Source organism: Panthera pardus, unplaced genomic scaffold, assembly GCF_024362965.1.
Source record: "Panthera pardus isolate Hobbes unplaced genomic scaffold, ASM2436296v1 HiC_scaffold_16, whole genome shotgun sequence".
NCBI classification, from domain to species: Eukaryota; Metazoa; Chordata; class Mammalia; order Carnivora; family Felidae; genus Panthera; species Panthera pardus.
This window is the reverse complement of record NW_026526721.1, coordinates 92599305-92617886: the sequence shown is the minus strand read 5'-3', so window position 1 is coordinate 92617886 and position 18582 is coordinate 92599305. Positions and strand designations below refer to the sequence as shown.

The 18582-nt window shown below is 33.9% G+C and overlaps 1 protein-coding gene across 6 annotated transcripts in view; it reads left to right on the top strand.

The window, feature by feature from the left end:
• ECT2 (epithelial cell transforming 2) overlaps positions 1–18582 on the top strand; it is a 113706-nt gene that overhangs the window by 77713 nt on the left and 17411 nt on the right. For all 6 annotated transcript variants that reach the window (XM_053903631.1, XM_053903632.1, XM_053903636.1 and 3 more), the window contains 8 exons: positions 2911–2979; positions 4797–4907; positions 5806–5902; positions 7872–7953; positions 12990–13068; positions 13232–13351; positions 16741–16879; positions 18169–18323. In XM_053903631.1, coding sequence (XP_053759606.1) covers positions 2911–2979; positions 4797–4907; positions 5806–5902; positions 7872–7953; positions 12990–13068; positions 13232–13351; positions 16741–16879; positions 18169–18323 — 852 coding nt within the window. The remainder of the gene's footprint in view (positions 1–2910; positions 2980–4796; positions 4908–5805; positions 5903–7871; positions 7954–12989; positions 13069–13231; positions 13352–16740; positions 16880–18168; positions 18324–18582) is intronic.

Sequence of the window (18582 nt, the reverse complement as noted above, 5' to 3'; positions counted from 1 at the left end):
CTATCACCACACATAATTACAAATTCTTTTTTCTTTTAAAGTTTATTTATTTATTTTTTGAGAGAGAGACAGTGTGAGCAGGGAAGGGACAGAGAGAGAGGGAGAGAGAGAATCCCAAGCAGGCTCCGCACCATCAGCATAGAGTTCCATGTGGGGCTTGAACCCATGAAGTTGTGAGATCATGACCTGAGCCGAAACCAATAGCCAGATGCTTAACTGACTGAGCTACCCAGACACCCCACAAATTCTTTTTCCTTTGTGATGAGAACTTTTAAGATCTGCTCTGTTAGCAACTTTCAAATATGCAATACAGTATTGTTAACTATAGTCACCATGCTTAATATTACATTCCCCAGGACTGTGAGGGATGTCTCACAAACTGTGAGACCATAGCTGAGCTGAAATCAAGAGTCGGACACTTAATCGATTGAGCCACCCAAGCACCCCGATTACATTGCTTTCTGATAGCAATGTTCTTATATAAATATACAGCCATCTTACAGTTTTTTTACACTTTTTTTTAAAGTAGGCATTATACCCAGTGTGGGGTTTAAACTCATAACCCTGAGATCAAGAGTCTCATACTCTATACACTGAGCCAGCCAGGCGCCCCCAGTTTTTTATACTTAAAAGAGGACTACTAGATTATATTGGCAGAGCTTTAAGTTTTTTCTCTTTTGTATCACAGTTTTCCAAATATCCTGTGTACTTTATATTAAATACATAGGTAAATAAAGTTAATAGTTCCTTACTCAGTATAACAGTCTGTTAAGGATTCTTTTGTTTTTTTTTTTTTTTTGAGATCTTATTTATTTTTAATTTCTTTTAGAGAGAGTGCATGTTTGGGAGAGGGATAGAGGGACATGGGGGGGGGGGGGTGATGGCGAATCCCAAGCAGGTTCCATGCTTAGTGTGGAGCCCAACATGGGGCTTGATCCCACAACCCGGGGATCGTGACCTGAGTTGAAATCAAGAGGTGGGACATTCCACCAACTGAGCCACCCAGGCGCCCCTAAAGATTTTATTTTTAAGTAATTTCTATACCCAACATGGGTCTCAAACTTACAACCTGGGATCAAGAGTCGCATGCTCCCCTGACTCTGAGCCAGCCAGGTTCTCATAAGGATTCTTCTAAGTGCTATACAAGTATTAACTAATTTAATCCTTTGAAGTAAGAATTATTACTATCCTCATTTTTCAGAATAGGAAATTAAGGCACTTCGAGGTTAAGTAACATGCCCAAGGGCACAGAACAAACCCTAGAGCCAGTATTTTTTTTTTTTTTTAATTTTTATTTAAATTCTAGTTAGTTAATACGTAATGCAATATTGGTTTCAGGAATAGAATTCAGTGTTTCATCACTTACATCCCACACTCAGTGCTCATCACAAGTGCTCTCCTTAGTACCCATCTTCCATCTAGCCCATCCCACCACTTCCCTACGCCAACCCTCAGTTTGTTCCATGTCTCAAAGTTAGGGCCAGTATTTAAAACTAGCAAGTCAGTGTCAGAATCTACTATATTATATTGCCCAAAGGTTAGTTTTATTTATGAATTTTTTCTTTTCTTTTGTTGTAAATAACAACCTTTATGGAAAATAGCTTATTTCCAAAGCTGAAATAGTAAGAGGAGTGATGCTGTTTTACATTTTTTCTGTCTTGCTTAAGAGAAGACTGTTTTCTTATATCTGCTTCTGAATTCAGTCTGTCGTCGTATCACACATCACGTAACCTCTAGAAAAGTCTCTAGTATGCTTGTGACAGAATTAGAGTGAAAAAGTCATATGGAGCTTTAGTGTTGTAATGAAAATAGTTTTAATCTCATGAATTCCACTACAGAGATTTCCTGGGGAGCCTGTGGATGACACTTGGAGAACTTTTGGTTATAAGGGCTTATTGATTAATTTCTACTTTAAAGTCACTTTTAGAATTTCGATTAGGGAATGTCATTTCTTGGCATCTCATTTTACCATCTGATTTGTATTTTATTATCTTAGAATACTTTTTTTTTTTTAATTTTTATTTATTTATTTATTTTTTAACGTTTATTTATTTTTGAGACAGAGAGAGACAGAGCATGAATGGGGGAGGGTCAGAGAGAGGGAGACACAGAATCTGAAACAGGCTCCAGGCTCCGAGCTGTCAGCACAGAGCCCGACGCGGGGCTTGAACTCACGGACCGTGAGATCATGACCTGAGCTGAAGTCGGCTGCTTAACCGACTGAGCCACCCAGGTGCCCCCTTAGAATACTTTTAAATGTCTTTAAAATTTTTACAAATATTTAATATTTTAGGATTTTATAGGTCAGGAATTAGCAAACTATGGTTGATGGACCAAATCTAGTCAGATTAGGATTTTGGTAAAGTTTTGCTTGTTTTGCTAAAGAAAGTTTTATTGAAACACAGCCACATTCAATTGTTTCTGAATTGTCTGTGGCTGCTTCCACACTACATGGACAGAGTTGAGTACTTGTAACAGAAACCATATGGCCTGCAAGGCTTGAAATATTTACCTTCTGGCCCTTTAAGTAAAATTTGCTGACCTGTTAGAGATTACAGTTTCAGATGGGTGCTTTAGCAGCAAGATCAAAAGTAGTTTTCTACAATTAATAATGGCAATCAATTTTATAGTTAATAAGAAAAGATGTTGAACTGGCCTATCATTTTGGAAAGTTAGGCTGTCTTATTGACTTGACACTGTTTGTGTTTTCTTAATTATTTTTCAAAGGGTATTTTCCTCATAGTCAAAAAGTTAATTCCTTATTGAGGAGAAAGAGTGTGTTATTGTTTTGCACATCAAATTAATATACTTTGTAAGGTACTTCTTTCAAATGAATATTTCAAAAATATTGGAAAATGTTTAAGGGACTGTCAAATTCAAGCTTAAATGTTGTATTTTGTGCTCTTTCAGGATGATCTGGAAGACCTTATTGTTAATTGGGATGAGAGCAAAAGCATTGGTGACATCTTTCTTAAATATGTGAGTATTTAATTTCTTTTTTAGGTTTTCAGGTTAAAGCATCATCTCATTAAGTACTCTCAGGGAATGGCAGTTACTTGTTTAAATGTGTGAGCTTTCAAAACTTTGACATAGTTGTGTTTAGAAAATATATCAGAAGTGTTCTTGTCTTCTGAAACATATTTGCTATATATAATTTAACACTTCTTGATACCCCAAGGTCATCGTTAGGAACACTAATTGTCCTACTGTGCCATAAAATTTTACTATATATCAAGTTATTTGTCCTTCATAAATGGTCACAGATTAATGATTTTGTGAAATTTTCTGTAATTGAGTTTTTAATTTTTTCTTTTTAGTTGATATCATTTTTTACTGTCTTTGTGTCTGCTCTGCATAAAAGCTTATAATGAACTGCTTTTCTTTGCTAGGGCAAAACCACATGGCTTAAGTTTATCAAATAAAGTAAACTCATTTTGAATGAGGTGCTGTGAATGGGATTTCTAAGTGTCTTTCAGTCTGTTTGAATACAATTTATAGGTTTCAGTGCCTTGGGTTCTGGCACACATACTTTTCTTTTCTGAGGCCTCCTCCTAACTTCCATTCTTACCATATAGTCTTACCTGTTTTTTTCTGGTTGGTTGAGAATTCCAAATATGCAAATTATTGTCACATATCTTTTTTTTCGGTCACATATCTTTTTGATACCTGTTAGTCTCCTCAATTAGCTGAGACATTTTTCCTTTTTTGTTGCAATTTTGGGTGCTATAATTGATATTTTTAATGTTTATTTTGAGAGAGGGAGCATGTGTGCCAGTGGGAGAGGGGCAGAGAGAGAGAGAGGGAGAGAGAGAGAGAATTCCAAGCAGGCTCCATGCTCAGCACTCAGCACAGAGCCTGTTGAGGGGTTCCATCTCCCAACCATCAGAACATGACCTGAACTGAAATCAAGAGTTGGACGTTTAATCAACCGAGCCACCCAGCTGGCCCTATAATTAATCTTTTAAGTAGTGGTTTGGGGGCACCCAAGTGGCCCAGTTGGTTAAGCATCTGACTCTTGGTTTTGGCTTAGCTCATGATCTCACGGTTCATGAGTTTGAGCCCCACATTGGGCTCCATGCTGACGGAACCTGCTTGGGATTCTCTCTCTCCCTCTCTGCCTGCCCCTCCCCAACTCATGTACTCTTACTCACTCTTTCTCTCTCAAAAATAAATAAATAAACTTTATTCTTTTAATTTTTAAAAAATATTTATTTATTTTTGAGAGAGAGACAGTGCAAGCAGGGGAGAGTCAGAGAGAGAGGGAAACACAGAATCTGAGTCAGGTTCCAGGCTCTGAGCTGTCACCACAGAGCCTGATGACCTGGGGCTCAAACTCACAGACTATGAGATCATGACCTGAGCCAAAGTTGGATGCTTAACCAACTGAGCCACTCAGGCATCCCTAAATAAATAAACTTTAAATGATGGTTTGGGTTTGTCAATAAATAATAGCATGTCATGTTCTGGGGTGCTTATTACTATATTCTGAACTTATAGAAGTTTTAAAACTTTGTCATGTTTATGTCAATACAATATGTATGAGTATACTTTGTTTCTTTCTGAGTCTTTGTTTGCAGTTTTAGGCTTTGTGTACCAGTTGATGCATTTTGTTTAGCAATTAACTCGCTAATGAGAAATGTGTAAAATTTCTGTATTTAACTTGACAAGCTTATTATAAATTTTTCTTTTGTATGCAGTATGTCAGATTGTGACTATTGATTATTTGGTTTTAAATTTCGTTATCTAAGGATAATATCCATGACAAATTAATATTTTTTTCTTCTTCTTCTCCCTAGTCAAAAGATTTGGTAAAAACCTATCCTCCCTTTGTAAACTTCTTTGAAATGAGCAAGGAAACAATTATTAAATGTGAAAAACAGAAGCCAAGATTTCATGCTTTTCTCAAGGTAATGTGCATTTCTTTCCAATAAAAATCTGAGAATAATTTCTAAAGGAGTTCATTTAAATTATACATTTAGTAAAAATCTATCCATGTAAAAACCTCTTAGTGTGTAACCTATTAACTTTAGCCATATTTGAGAGTGGCAGTGATAGTAAAGCTTCAGAAAAATTTTATCTATTTATTCAATGTTTATTTTTGAGAGTGAGAGAGCATGCATGCAAGCAGGGGAGGGGCAAAGAGAGAGAGGGAGACACAGAATCTGAATCAGGCGCCAGGCTTTGAGCTGTCAGCACAGAGCCGGATGTGGGGCTCGAACTCACAGACCATGAGATCATGACCTGAGCCGAAGTGGGGAAGTGGGATACTTAACCAACTGAGCCACCCAGGATCCACAAACTTCAGAAGGTTTAGATAGCAGGGGCCACGAGGGAACTGAGTGAATGAGAATGTTGTCTGTAGTTATTCATGTTTTTTAAAGTTATGCATGTTTTAGTTCTAAAACACGTAAAATTTTTCAGTGTGATTTGATTTTGCCTTTAAGAATTTTTTTTTTCTTTACCAGGGCTTTATTTTGTTTATTCAATGGTATCAGCATAATTAATACTTCACAAGTATTTTTTTCTTGTGAATTGTGTAGACTCAGGAGAAACTTAAGATACAATAGATAGGAGTGTGCAGAGAAACTCATTTTGTGTTTAAGATGTCAATCCTTGAGTGGCCAGGAGGTCATTAAGGTCCTTGGAAGATTATTCAGTCATAGTAATCTTTAATAGCTGCCATCCCATCTCTTCTATTAATTCTTTTCAGGGCATTAGTGATAAGGTGTAGTCTAGTAAATGTAGGGCATTTAATCTTTGCAAAAAACCTTTTTTTTTTTAAATTGTTTAATTGATTCCTTTCAGATAAACCAAGCGAAACCAGAATGTGGACGGCAAAGCCTTGTTGAACTTCTCATTCGGCCAGTACAGAGGTTACCCAGTGTTGCGTTACTTTTAAATGGTACTTGTCTGATCTGTTTTCAGACTATTTTGGATGTTTTTTATGGAATTGTTTTATTCTAAAAATTTTGAAAGTCTTCTCATTTTCATAGTTTTCTTAGATTTCAGCACTAAAGTTTATATCTTATATAGAAAATACCTTTATGGATGGTCTTAATAATCACTGGTGCTACAATAATTCAGTCTCCTAAAATGCTTTATTTGTTACAGGATTAATTGACTATTATTTTGTTTTTTGTTTCTCTACTGAAAGTATTACATTTCACGGTGTGTCACTTAATTCAGTTAATTTACATCCAGTTGAACAAAATTCAGCCACAGAATCACAAAACGAGAGATGATTCATATGTCTCCAGTTACATAATCCTTTTCTGAATCTTCATAAAGTTCTGTATACTTGCTCTAATGCAAGTACACAGAATCTGAATCAGGCGCCAGGCTTTGAGCTGTCAGCACAGAGCCGGATGTGGGGCTTGAACTCACAGACCATGAGATCATGACCTGAGCCGAAGTGGGGAAGTGGGATACTTAACCGACTGAGCCACCCAGGATCCACAAACTTTCTTAGATTGTGCAAAACACTCTTGAAGCATGCATCCATTTATTCTAGAGATTAAACTATACATATCAATGGAAGGGAGTTTTACAAGAGTTAATTTTCATGAATAAATGTTGCCTGTAGCAAAAGAAAAGCATATGTATATGACTTTACATTTAGTGAAGGTAGTGAATATTTTTAGGAATTTTTTTTTTTTTTTTTTTAATGTTTATTTATTTTTGAGACAGAGAGAGACAGAGCATGAACGAGGGAGGGTCAGCGAGAGGGAGACACAGAATCTGAAACAGGCTCCAGGCTCCAAGCTGTCAGCACAGAGCCCGACACGGGGCTCGAACTCACGGACTGTGAGATCATGACCTGAGCCGAAGTCGGCTGCTCAACCGACTGAGCCACCCAGACGCCCCGGAAATATTTTTTAAATTACGTGTGAAAACTAAATTACGAACAGGAGTAAGTCTGTAATAAAGTATTTTGAGCCCTAAATCTTAAGTATAGTAATACGGGTAACAGATAAGGAGGCTAATTTTGTGACTGTTTAATCTAGTTTTCTCTTTAAAATATTTTGGGAACTATATGAATTATAGTTGTAATTTTAAAAGTAAATCAGTTTTGTTTTTCTCCTAAGGCTATCTAATGTAGTTTAGAATTGTTAGTTTATAAGATGATTTCCCTAGTCTTTAAAAGCAATCCTGTTTTTTAGATTATAAGGAGAATACATGAACAAATAGTGTGACTTAACTTTACAAAGTAGTGTGATTTTTTTTTTTTTTTTTTTGGATTATTTACTTACCTTCATTATTTTTTCATTAGGTACTTGTAGAAATCCACCAAATAGTTTCCAAGCCTTTCTTGTATCATTCCAACTTTAAAGATTAGATAGGAAAAAAAAAAAAAGATCGGGTGGGTATGGTATTATGGAACCATCAGATGGAATATGGCATAGGGAACTTAACCTGGGTAAGAAGAGTCCAAGTATAAGCATCTCATGAACCTCTAAGATAAAACCTGTGCTCTCAAGGTTACTGAATATTCTCTGTGATAGAGCCATGGGCCCCAACATGAAATATACCATATATGATAACTTCTCAGCTAATTGAGGATCACGCGTTTTCATTCAAGCACTATGGAGAGAGCTTGAGGAACCTAGGTGTGAGCAGTGTAAGAAAATCTGTAATATTCTAAACATTTAGTCAATACAATACAATTCTAAACATTTAGTTAGTGGAAACCTTAACAAACGTATAAGAGAGCTCTTAAGGGAACATTGTGTAAGACTTTTTTAAAAGTAAAGTTTAGATATTAGCTTTAAAAATGAACCTGCCTATATCAAAATGGACAGCATTCTAAAGTCTTTGATAAAAAACCACTGTATTTTTCTAATCACAGAAAAAAAAACATTTTTTCGTAACAGATCTTAAGAAGCATACAGCCGAAGAAAATCCTGACAAAAGCACTCTAGAAAAAGCTATTGGATCACTAAAGGAAGTAATGACGTAAGTGCATTATTTCAATTTCTTATTGTTGCCTAGATTAAAATGGAATTATAGAGCAATTAGAGTCATAAATGGAGAGAAGAATATCAAAGCAAATTTTTATGTAGTGATATCTAAATTATTTTTCTAATAGTGTAGTTACACATTAAAACGATGAGAGAGAAGTATTTTAAGAATACAGTCATTAATCAAAAACATCTAACAATGTTTTAGAAAGTAACAATGATTTAGAAATTTGGTAATGTTATAAATGCACTTCTAGACATTTTCTTTATATACCTCCAGTCATAGCTTGTTCTTGTCTTCATTTAAACTATCCAAATGTAACTCAGGAAGATGACTATGGTGAAATAAAAAGTAAACATTTATAATAATTCTTTCACTTTTACTTTTGACTTTTTATTTCTTATTTTGAATTTAATAGAATATAAATTGATGGTGTTTCTTGGAGATGTGTTAAAAGTGTAAAACTCCATGGAATTAATTGACTTGGGTACTTGATTGTTAAACTTAGGGTAATTACTCTAGGTCTAACTTGGAGACCTAGCTCTAATCAGAAATGATCTTTCTTGATTATTATAATCAGAAATGAATACTGTTGCTATTAATTGTTCTATGTCATGGAGGGCAAGGGGACTTCAACTCTTTGGACTTTACATTATCAACATGTTTAATAGATTTAGTTAAATGACTTCTGAGAGTCCCTGAGGTGCTTCTATATGTAACAGAGTTTCTTAAAATACTTGCTAAGGAGCTCTTACAGACTTTGCTAGTTCTAGAGAGAGGGCCCAGCAGTAGAATAATGCTCAAATTGGCGAATACTAGGTCTGTTGCTGCCAAAAGGGTTGTGCAATTTTTAAAATTATGTTTATATTTTACATGTTGATCAGCCAGTCTTCATGCTTCATGCTTTTGTTATTTTGATGTCAGGATAATAGTTTTTTCCCCACACTTCATGGTTTAAAATACTCTGCACATAATTTACCTTGATCCTTTCAACAAATTCTATGAAGTAGGCAGTCAACACCTATTTTCACAAAAGAGAAAGCTGAAGTGGTTGGTATCTTATAGTATTTGTTATTTATGTATAATATGTTTTGTAAACAAAGATTGTAAAGTAACCTAAATAGGGAATAGTCTTTTGACCTGTTGTGTCCCTTAGAAGAGTATCAGTTGGCTGCTATAGGGATAATGAGCATACTGATTAGACAGGTGATTAAAGATTTACTTCTTTTTCAATATTACTTAAGTTTCTGAAACTTTAAGAATCATGTCTAATATATCCTTATCCTAATTTTTTTTTAATGTTTGTTTATTTTTGAGAGAGACAGAGACAGAAAGCGAGTGGGTTAGGAGCAGAGAGAGAGGGAGACACTGAATCCGAAGCAGGCTCCAGGCTCTGAGCTGTCAGCACAGAGCCTGGGGCTCCAACTCACCAGCTGTGAGATCATGACCTGAGCTGAAGTCGGACGCTCAACCGACTGAGCCACCCAGGCACCCCTAATATATCCTTATCCTAAATGCCATGCTCTTAATAGGTTTTCAATAAATGTTGAATTATAGGAGCTGTTATTTTAAGGATGAATTGTGATGCTGACTTACAAACCTAATAGAGTTTGACCACGTCTCTATCTCATTTCTTGAGATTTTTGAATATTTAGCCTAGGGATTAAATGCATATTGTGGTTGACTGAAACAACCATAATTTTTCAGGTAAAGGAAATAAAGAGATAGTGCCATTTAACTAGCCTTTGCCATTTAGGCAAACCAAAAACCCTAAAATTAGATTCTTACAATATTAGTTACATATATTAGCTTATATAGATTAATTTGTTATAGATATATGCTCTAGTAGCTTCAGTATGTGTATGTTTTGTTTTTAGAAACTATGTATGTTTCAAATGTAGTTTGGTTAATTTTGGTATATATACACTCCCACAGAACCATCACTACCATCAGGATAAGGAACATTTCTATCACCTCCAAAAGTGTACTCATGCCTTTTGGTAATAATCCCTTTCCCTGCCTCTCCCAGTACTTCCTATCCCAGGGCAACAACTATTCTTTTTATGTGTATAATTTTCATTTCCTAGGATTTTATCTAAATAGAATCAGACAGTATGTTGTGTTTTGTGAGTCTTTTTTCACTCAGCTGATTATTTTGAGATTCATCTTTACTGTTGCTTTTATCAGTAGTGCATCCCCTATTCTTGTTTGCTATTGTATGGTTGTACCACAACTGATTGATCCATTCATGTGTTGGACATTTTGATTGTTTTCCCAGCTCTGGCTCTTACCATTAAAGCTGCTATGAACATTTGTGAACTAGTCTTTGTATGAATATATGTTTTCCTTTCTCTTGGATAAATACCTAGTGGTAGGAATGGCTAGGTTGTATAGTAGGTAATATGTGTAACTTTTAAAAAAATTGTCAAACTGTTTCCAGAGTAGTTGTAATGTTTCACATTCCTACCAACAGTAAATGGTGAGTTTCAGTGTTTCCATGTCCTTACCAACTCTCGGATGATTAGTTATTTTAATTTGTGAAATTTTAATAGTTGTGTAGTGAAATCTAATTGTAGTTTTGACTTGTGTTTTCCCTAATGATAAGTGATGGGCATTTTCTTATGTGCTTATTTGCCATCCATATCATCTTCTTTGGTGATATGCATGTCCAAATCCTTTGTCTGTTTTTTTTTGTTTTTGTTTTTGTTTTTTTTTTTTAATTTGGATTGTCGTCTTATTGAGCTGTGAGAGTTCTTTGTTCTGGTTAAAAGTTTTTTGTCAGATATGTGATATGCAGATATTTTCTTGGAGTCTGTGGCTTGTTTTTTCTCTTAACAATTTCTTTCAAAAAACAGGAGTTCTAGATTTTTATGAAGTCCAGCTTATCAATTATTTTTTATGGGTGGTACTTTTATCTAAAAAAATTTGACCTAACCCAAGGTCACAAAGATTTTTTTCTGTTTTCCTCAAGAAATTTTTTGTTTTTGGTTATTAGGTAAAAATTATCTAGGTCTATGATCCATTTTGGGTTAATTTTTGTATAAGGCGCAAGGTATGGATCAATGTTTATTTCTGTATATGGAACTCTCTTCTAGTACTATTTGTTGAAAAGACCATCCTTTCTCCACTGAATTTCTTTTGCATCTTTACTGAAAATCAGCTGACCATAAATGTGAGGGCTTATTTCTGTCCTACTCTTAATTCTATTTCATTGATCCTAAATGACTATGATTATTCTAGTACTACACAGTCCTGATTACTGTGCTTTGTGTATTAAGTTTTAAAATGGGGAAATGTGAGTCTGTCAACTTTATTCTTCCTTTTCAAGATTGTTTTGACTATTCTGGGTCCCTTGAATTTTCACTTAAACTTGTATTCCTGGGATAAAAATCTTACTTTATTATGGTGCATAATCTTTTTTAAATGTTGCTGGAGTTGGTTTGTTAGTATTTTGTTAAGGATTTTGGTGTCTGTATTCGTAAGGGATATTGGTCTACAATTTTCTAGTGATGTCTCCTGCTTTGGTATCAGGCTAATATTGGTCTTAACAAATACATTGGAAAATGTATTCTTCTGTTTTTTTGGAAGAACTTGGGAAGAACTTGTATTAAGTCTTTAGGTGTTTGGTAGAATTCATCAATGAAGTTACTTGGGCTTTAGAATCTCTACTTGAATTTATTGTTATAGACCTAATCAGACTTTTTATTTCTTCTTGAGTCAGTTTCTATAGTTTGTTTCTTTGTAGGAATTTGTCCATTACATCTAAGCTATCTACTTTGTTGACATGCAATTGTCCATTGTATTCTCATATCCTTTTTATTTCTATAAGGTTTGTAATGATGTTCCATCTTATAGTCGTAATTTTAGTAATTTGAGTCTTCTTTGTTTTCTTGGCCAGCCTAGCTAAAGGATTGTCAATATTGTCAGTCTTTTCAAAGAACCAGTTCATTCTGTTGATTTTTGTTATTTTTTTTATTCTCTATTTCAGTAATTTCTACTGTATGATTTCTTTCTTTCTCTTGCTTTAGATTTACTTATTTTCCCTAGAGTCTTAAATCAGTAACCTAAACATGTTATTGATTTGAGATCTTTTTTTATTACATGCACTTATAGCTATAAATTTGTAGGTACTGCATTAGTTGTATCTCATCAGTTTTTTGTTTTTTTTTTTTCCCCAAAGAATTTATAATTTCCCTATGATTTCTTCTTGACCCATTGGTTATTTAGGGGTATGCTGTTTATTAATTCCCACATATTTCTGAATTTCCAAAGTTTTCTTTTGTTATTTCTAGTTTTACTCCTTGTTGTGGGAGAAGATTCTTTGTATTGTTTCAATCCTCTCAGAATTTTTGAGGCCTATTTTATGGCCTACCCTGGAAAATGGTTCATACACACTTGAGAAGAATGTGTATTTTGCTTTTGTTGGGTAGAGTATTTATTTCTGCCATTTTACTTTCGGCCTATTTATGTCTTTGAATCTAAAGAATGTCTCTTATAGACAGCATATAGTTAGTTGGGATTGCCTTATTTGTCTCTTGTCTCATAGGAATTGACTTCCTAGTATCTTAACAACACTTGATTCTTTATATTTTGATGGTTTTTAGTTGTTTCAGGAAGAAGGTGTATCCTTTCCTTCTTAATTTCATCTTATATGGAAGTAGTAGTCTTAGTTTTTGTTTTACTGAAATGATTAACATATGACTTGGGAATGAGCTACATAAAACTTTAACTAATAAAACTTCTGTTAACTTGAAGTTGTACAGGTTTAATCTATTTTAGGAAATACATAGTATAGTAAAAAAGGAATATAGAAAGAAGTTAGTAAAACATAATTTTCTGAAGGATTCTTTAGAATTTTTTTAATATGGTAGGATACTTTTAGGAGGTGTTTTAACTGATTCAGTTGTCAAAATTAAGATAGACTTGCATGGAAGATCTTTTTTTGTGACAAGAGATATCTTTGAATGCAGTTTTGATATTTTAATTTTTTTTAAAGTTGAAGTTCTAAACTAAATTTATTAATTTTTCAGCCATATTAATGAGGATAAGAGAAAAACAGAAGCTCAAAAGCAAATATTTGATGTTGTTTATGAAGTAGATGGATGCCCAGTAAGTATTCATTTTTGATGATTGTTAGTTTATTTTCTTTTTTGGTACTGAGAGTTTATAGTTTTAATATAAACAGAATATCGGTACCATTTTCTTTTAAATTATAACTTTAAAAAGATTACTACCAAGTGATCTCTTTTACTAATATTTTCAATCTATACAGGCAAATCTTTTGTCTTCTCACCGAAGCTTAGTCCAACGAGTTGAAACAATTTCTCTAGGTGAACACCCCTGTGACAGAGGAGAGCAAGTAACTCTCTTTCTCTTCAATGACTGCCTGGAGGTAAATTTGTACTTAATATAGTATAACACTGCTGATCTGTGTGACTTGCCTGAATGTTTAAAGCCAAGCTTTGATTGAAGTATAATGTAGAAGTTAAAGTTAACAAAACACTTTTTTTTTTTTTTTTTTAAATTGAGCCCAATTGTTGGTTCAGTAGTATTAATAGAATACTTTTAGGAGAAGGCCTAATATTAAGAAGTATGATGAATTTTCATGACTTAAAATCCAAGTCAAAATGAAAATTTAATTTATTTCCATGCTAATAAATGTTTAGATCAAGAATTCAGGAACTTACTGGCTCTATTAAGTATGTTTATTCAAGATCTACAAAATAATTTGAAATTGAAGTAGATTTTTCAATCAAAGAAGGAGCCAATATTTTGTTGAAGAGTAGAATAACTTGATTATTGAATATTAAGAATCATGATCCCCTGATGATCCCTTAAGACAACAGATTTTAGGGTAAATGAGTGGTTAGCATATCAGATGGGCTACACTGATTATAATTCTAAAATTCTCATCTATTAAAGCTTTTATTTAAAGTCTGTACCTCTTCCTTTTATCCTTTTCTACTATACTTCTCTTGAAGTGCTGCCCTCTTACATACATTATTGTTTAGTATAAAATACAGGGAATCTTAGAGAGCCAACCATGTACAGTTATAGGCCTAATAAAATCTCATCAAAAATTGACTTGTGTTAAATGCAGTGTTTTGTTGTAGTGAGGTTAATGAAAAACTATTTCTATTTGATCAGTAATGTCACAAAATGCAAAAGACAGTGAAAATACTATGCATAATTGACCATACCCTAAGTGAAAAAGTCGTGAGGCAGATAATTCTGAACTACTTGTTTCCTCCATAAGGAGAACTTCAGCCTGCTTTGTTTTGGAGAACAGGGGTAGGTGAAGTCAATTTCCAATGGGGTTTTACTTTACAGAGTTGCTCAGTACTTCTATTTGTTTGCTTTTGCTTCTCTTCCTATTAAAGTGCCCAGGTCAGCTGGCACCTTTCATCTAATAGGTTAGGTTGCTAATCCATTCTGGGTTTTATCCCTGAATCCTGAGAGAGTTGTGGCTTTAAATTTTTGATCATACATCTTCTTCAGATTCCATGAAGTTTTTTATAACTGTCTCATTGACTTACCTGCCACTTTAATTCCTGTCATTGCTTACTCCCCATAGCTTTTGAGTACATTATGTGATACCCTGGTTCCTCATTTCCTTTACCTTCTTAAATCCACTGACTTTTGTTCTAGTTTCTCTTAAGCCTCCCTAACTCAGAATCACATTAACTGAAACAGCTTTATGTCTATTATTAAATTTGGACTTCAAGACTTATAATCCTAAACTTTTATTCTTTAGCTTATTAAAAAAAAAAAATCTTAGCAAATCTGGAGTGAAGAAAATGATAAAACTTAGAAACATTTAAAATGGATAAAATCTATACTGACTTCTCTTAAATAGGACAGAGGATATTTTACTGAATCTAAATTGAGGATTTATATATTTTCCTTTTTATATTTTATCTCTGTTTGAGTTTTTACCTTGATGTGCTAACATTTGTGTCATTGATATTGGCACTTGTCATTGTTTTTCCTTTTTAAAAATGAACTTTAAAATTATTTGCTTAGTTGGGAATGCAAGCTGGTGCAGCCACACTGGAAAATAGTGTGGAGGTTCCTCAAAAAAGTAAAAATAGAACTACCCTACGACCCAGCAATTGCACTACTAGGCATTTATCCACGGGATACAGGTGTGCTGTTTCGAAGGGACACATGCACCCCCATGTTTATAGCAGCACTATCTACAATAGCCAAATTATGGAAAGAGCCCAAATGTCCATCGATGGATGAATGGATAAAGAAGATGTGGTGTGTATATATATATATACACAATGGAGTATTATTCGGCAATTAAAAAGAATGAAATCTTGCCATTTGCAACTATGTGGATGGATCTGGAGGGTATTATACTAAGTGAAGTTAGAGAAAGACAAAAATCATGACTTCACTCATGAGGACTTTAAGAGACAAAACAGATGAACATAAGGGAAGGGAAACAAAAATAATATAAAAACAGGGAGGGGGACAAAACAGAAGAGACTCATAAATATGAAGAACAAACTGAGGGTTACTGGAGGGGTTGTGGGAGGGGCGATGGGCTAAATGGGTAAGGGGCATTATTAAGGAATCTACTCCTGAAATCATTGTTTCATTATATGCTAACTAATTTAGTTGTAAATTTTAAAAAATAAAAAATAAAATTAAAAATTATTTGCTTAGCTTAGCCAAATTGATTTAAAACTATATTCAAATTTATAGTAGAAATTATTTCATCTTTATTGCCTATTTTTACTATATTAATGTAAATTAAAATTTAGTATTTGATATGTAACATTTGAGTTGTATTTCTGCTTCAATGTGAATATGATATTGACTGCCTTTTGATCTTTTCCAATAGCCAACCCAGGGTAGTGCATTTTTAGCCATATTGAATTCATGATGGTGACCAATCTCAATTCATCAAGTAACTTAACCTAAATCATTTTGTGTTAATGTCTTTCGTCTTTCAGTTGATGATTATAACCTCAAAAGAGACTTTCTTTTAAAAAGGCAAAATAATACGTTAGGCTTTCATGGAAATGAAAATAATAAATTTAAAGACCTTATAAAATTCACAGAATTCAGTACATCATGAATTACAAGGCCCTTTCTGATTTTGCTCCTGTCTTCTCTAGTTACTTTACCTATCTCCTCCTTTTGTAGGAGTTCCCAGCTTAGGTAAAGTTATATTTTAACACTGTACCTTGAGTTTATAATTTGTATCATTTGTTTAGTGTATTATTTAGTTAGTTACTTCTTTACCCTGCCTCTTTCTCAATGATACCTAACTATCATGAGCGCCAGAACCATCTCTATATTATTTACTCTTTTGTCCTCAGTGCCTTGTACAGGATTTGAGATAATTGTGAATTCTCCTCTTCAACTAAAATCGATTACCTTTTGAACCCACGACTGAGATCCCAGAGCAGCTATTCCCTTTCCTGAACTCAGGGCCTTCTATTGAAGATTCCTGTATCCTATGATGTTATTCCTTCTCAAAATGCTTCTAAGTTCTTTCACACCTCGCGGACCTTTTGCTTAGATCCTGTCCCTTGGTCTGTTTTCCTAACTTTTTAAGTTCTTCTTATATATGCATGAACATTTCTGCTATACAATTACATGTATGAATTTGTTACATGGTAACTCTGCTTCTTATTGCATAGTAATTCTGGGATGATTAATAGCCAAGTGAATTGCATGTAGATTTATGTCATTAGTGTCATTTTTAAGTATTTAGTCTTTAATAGTTTTCATTCATATTATTATTATTATTTTTTCTGTAATCAGATAGCAAGAAAACGGCATAAGGTTATTGGCACTTTTAGGAGTCCTCATGGCCATACCCGACCCCCAGCTTCTCTTAAGCATATTCATCTCATGCCTCTTTCTCAAATTAAGAAAGTGCTGGACATAAGAGAAACAGAAGGTATGCTCATTGGATAAATGTTGGTTAACTGAAAATAGTTCATAATCATTGTAGGTTTGATTCACTCCATTTTTTTTTCTTTCTTTCTTAAAACTGGTAAATTATCTTTAAATACAGTTGGTTAGTATTGGTAAAGTAATTTTTCTTATACTTCTATCCAAAGTCTTCTCTAGAACCTACTTGATGTTTTATTTTTCTCAAATGAAAATGCTATCTCATCCTGTGGGGTGTCTTCATCCCTTAAGGGACGAAGAGCTTTTAAATGGTTTCATGTCAAGATAGTGTCCTAACCTAGCTTCTTCCCACATCAAAACTTATTTCGTTCCTTTAGAATCCAAAAGAAATCACCAGTCTATTACCTGTGCCCTGCATCCTATTGCTTTCTTGTTGGCAATGGCTGCATTGCTAGAAATATGTTTAGAATATGACCAGGAGAGATGTGCGTGAATAAATGTACCCAAAGTAACTATGGTAGACTCAACATGGGTCAAATGTGTGTTAAGGAGAGCTTTTACTCAACTGTGGTAGTGTTAGGGAGGGTTCTCTGAAGGCCTGAAATTATCAAAAACAGTATGATCTGTTTAATTGGCATTTAGTAATGTGTGTGCATGGCCATATTTTAGATGTTAGGACCTATTTTTTTTTTACAAGTAAGCTGTTTCCATTACTGATCTCATCCTCTAATGATGGAAGGATTTGAGTTTATGAGAAACAATCACAGAAAACATGAATAACAACTTACTTTGTGTCTTTATTTGGTTGTCAGATTCTGGATGTATTAAGTGTTACAATAGTGCATTTATTTAAATCCTCTCCATGTTTTTGAATTTGAATTATGGATTATTATTTAAAATAGGTTCTGTTTTAGTATTTTGGTCCAAGACCATTTTGTGAAAGTTTTAATATTTGGACATTTGATTTCTTTGAACTTGATTTAAGTATCAAATTAGTCTTATAATGCCATTTTAATTTAAAACTTAAATTCTGGAATTCTAAGAAATGATCTAATTCAAAAAAACTTTCTCAGAAAATATTAAATTTCATAGAAAATACTGCTTAATGTCTAAATCATCATTGTTGGTCTCTCACATGGTACTTACTGTTATAATTCTTGCCAGTGTTTCAGTGTAATATCATGTTCCTTGTGTAGTTAAAAATATAGAGGATGGAAAGGGTGGGGAAGAGATCATTTCATTGGAGTTTTGTTGCTCTGAGGGAACTAAACTTGCATAAATCTTTCATTTTGCAAGGAGTAACACTTAATGTCTATGATTATTCTGGAACCCTAGATTGCCATAATGCTTTTGCCTTGCTTGTGAGGCCACCAACAGAGCGGGCAAATGTGCTGCTCAGTTTCCAGATGACATCAGAGGAACTTCCAAAAGAGAACTGGCTAAAGATGCTATGTCGACATGTAGCCAATACCATTTGTAAAGCAGATGCTGTAAGTTCTTAAACCACTATTATAATGAAAGTTTTAACTTCATTACAATGCATTCAGACTAACCCTACATTTCTAATGACTTGGTAATTATGAAATTATGAATGTAGGAAAGTTCTAACTTTATGTGTGTTGAGGAAAACCGGCTTAATAAGTTGTTTTGGAAAAGATTTTTAAAAGTATAGGCACATGAGGGGCACCTGGGTGACTCATTGGTTAAGCATTTGATTTTGGCTCAGGTCACGATCTTGTGGTTCGTGAG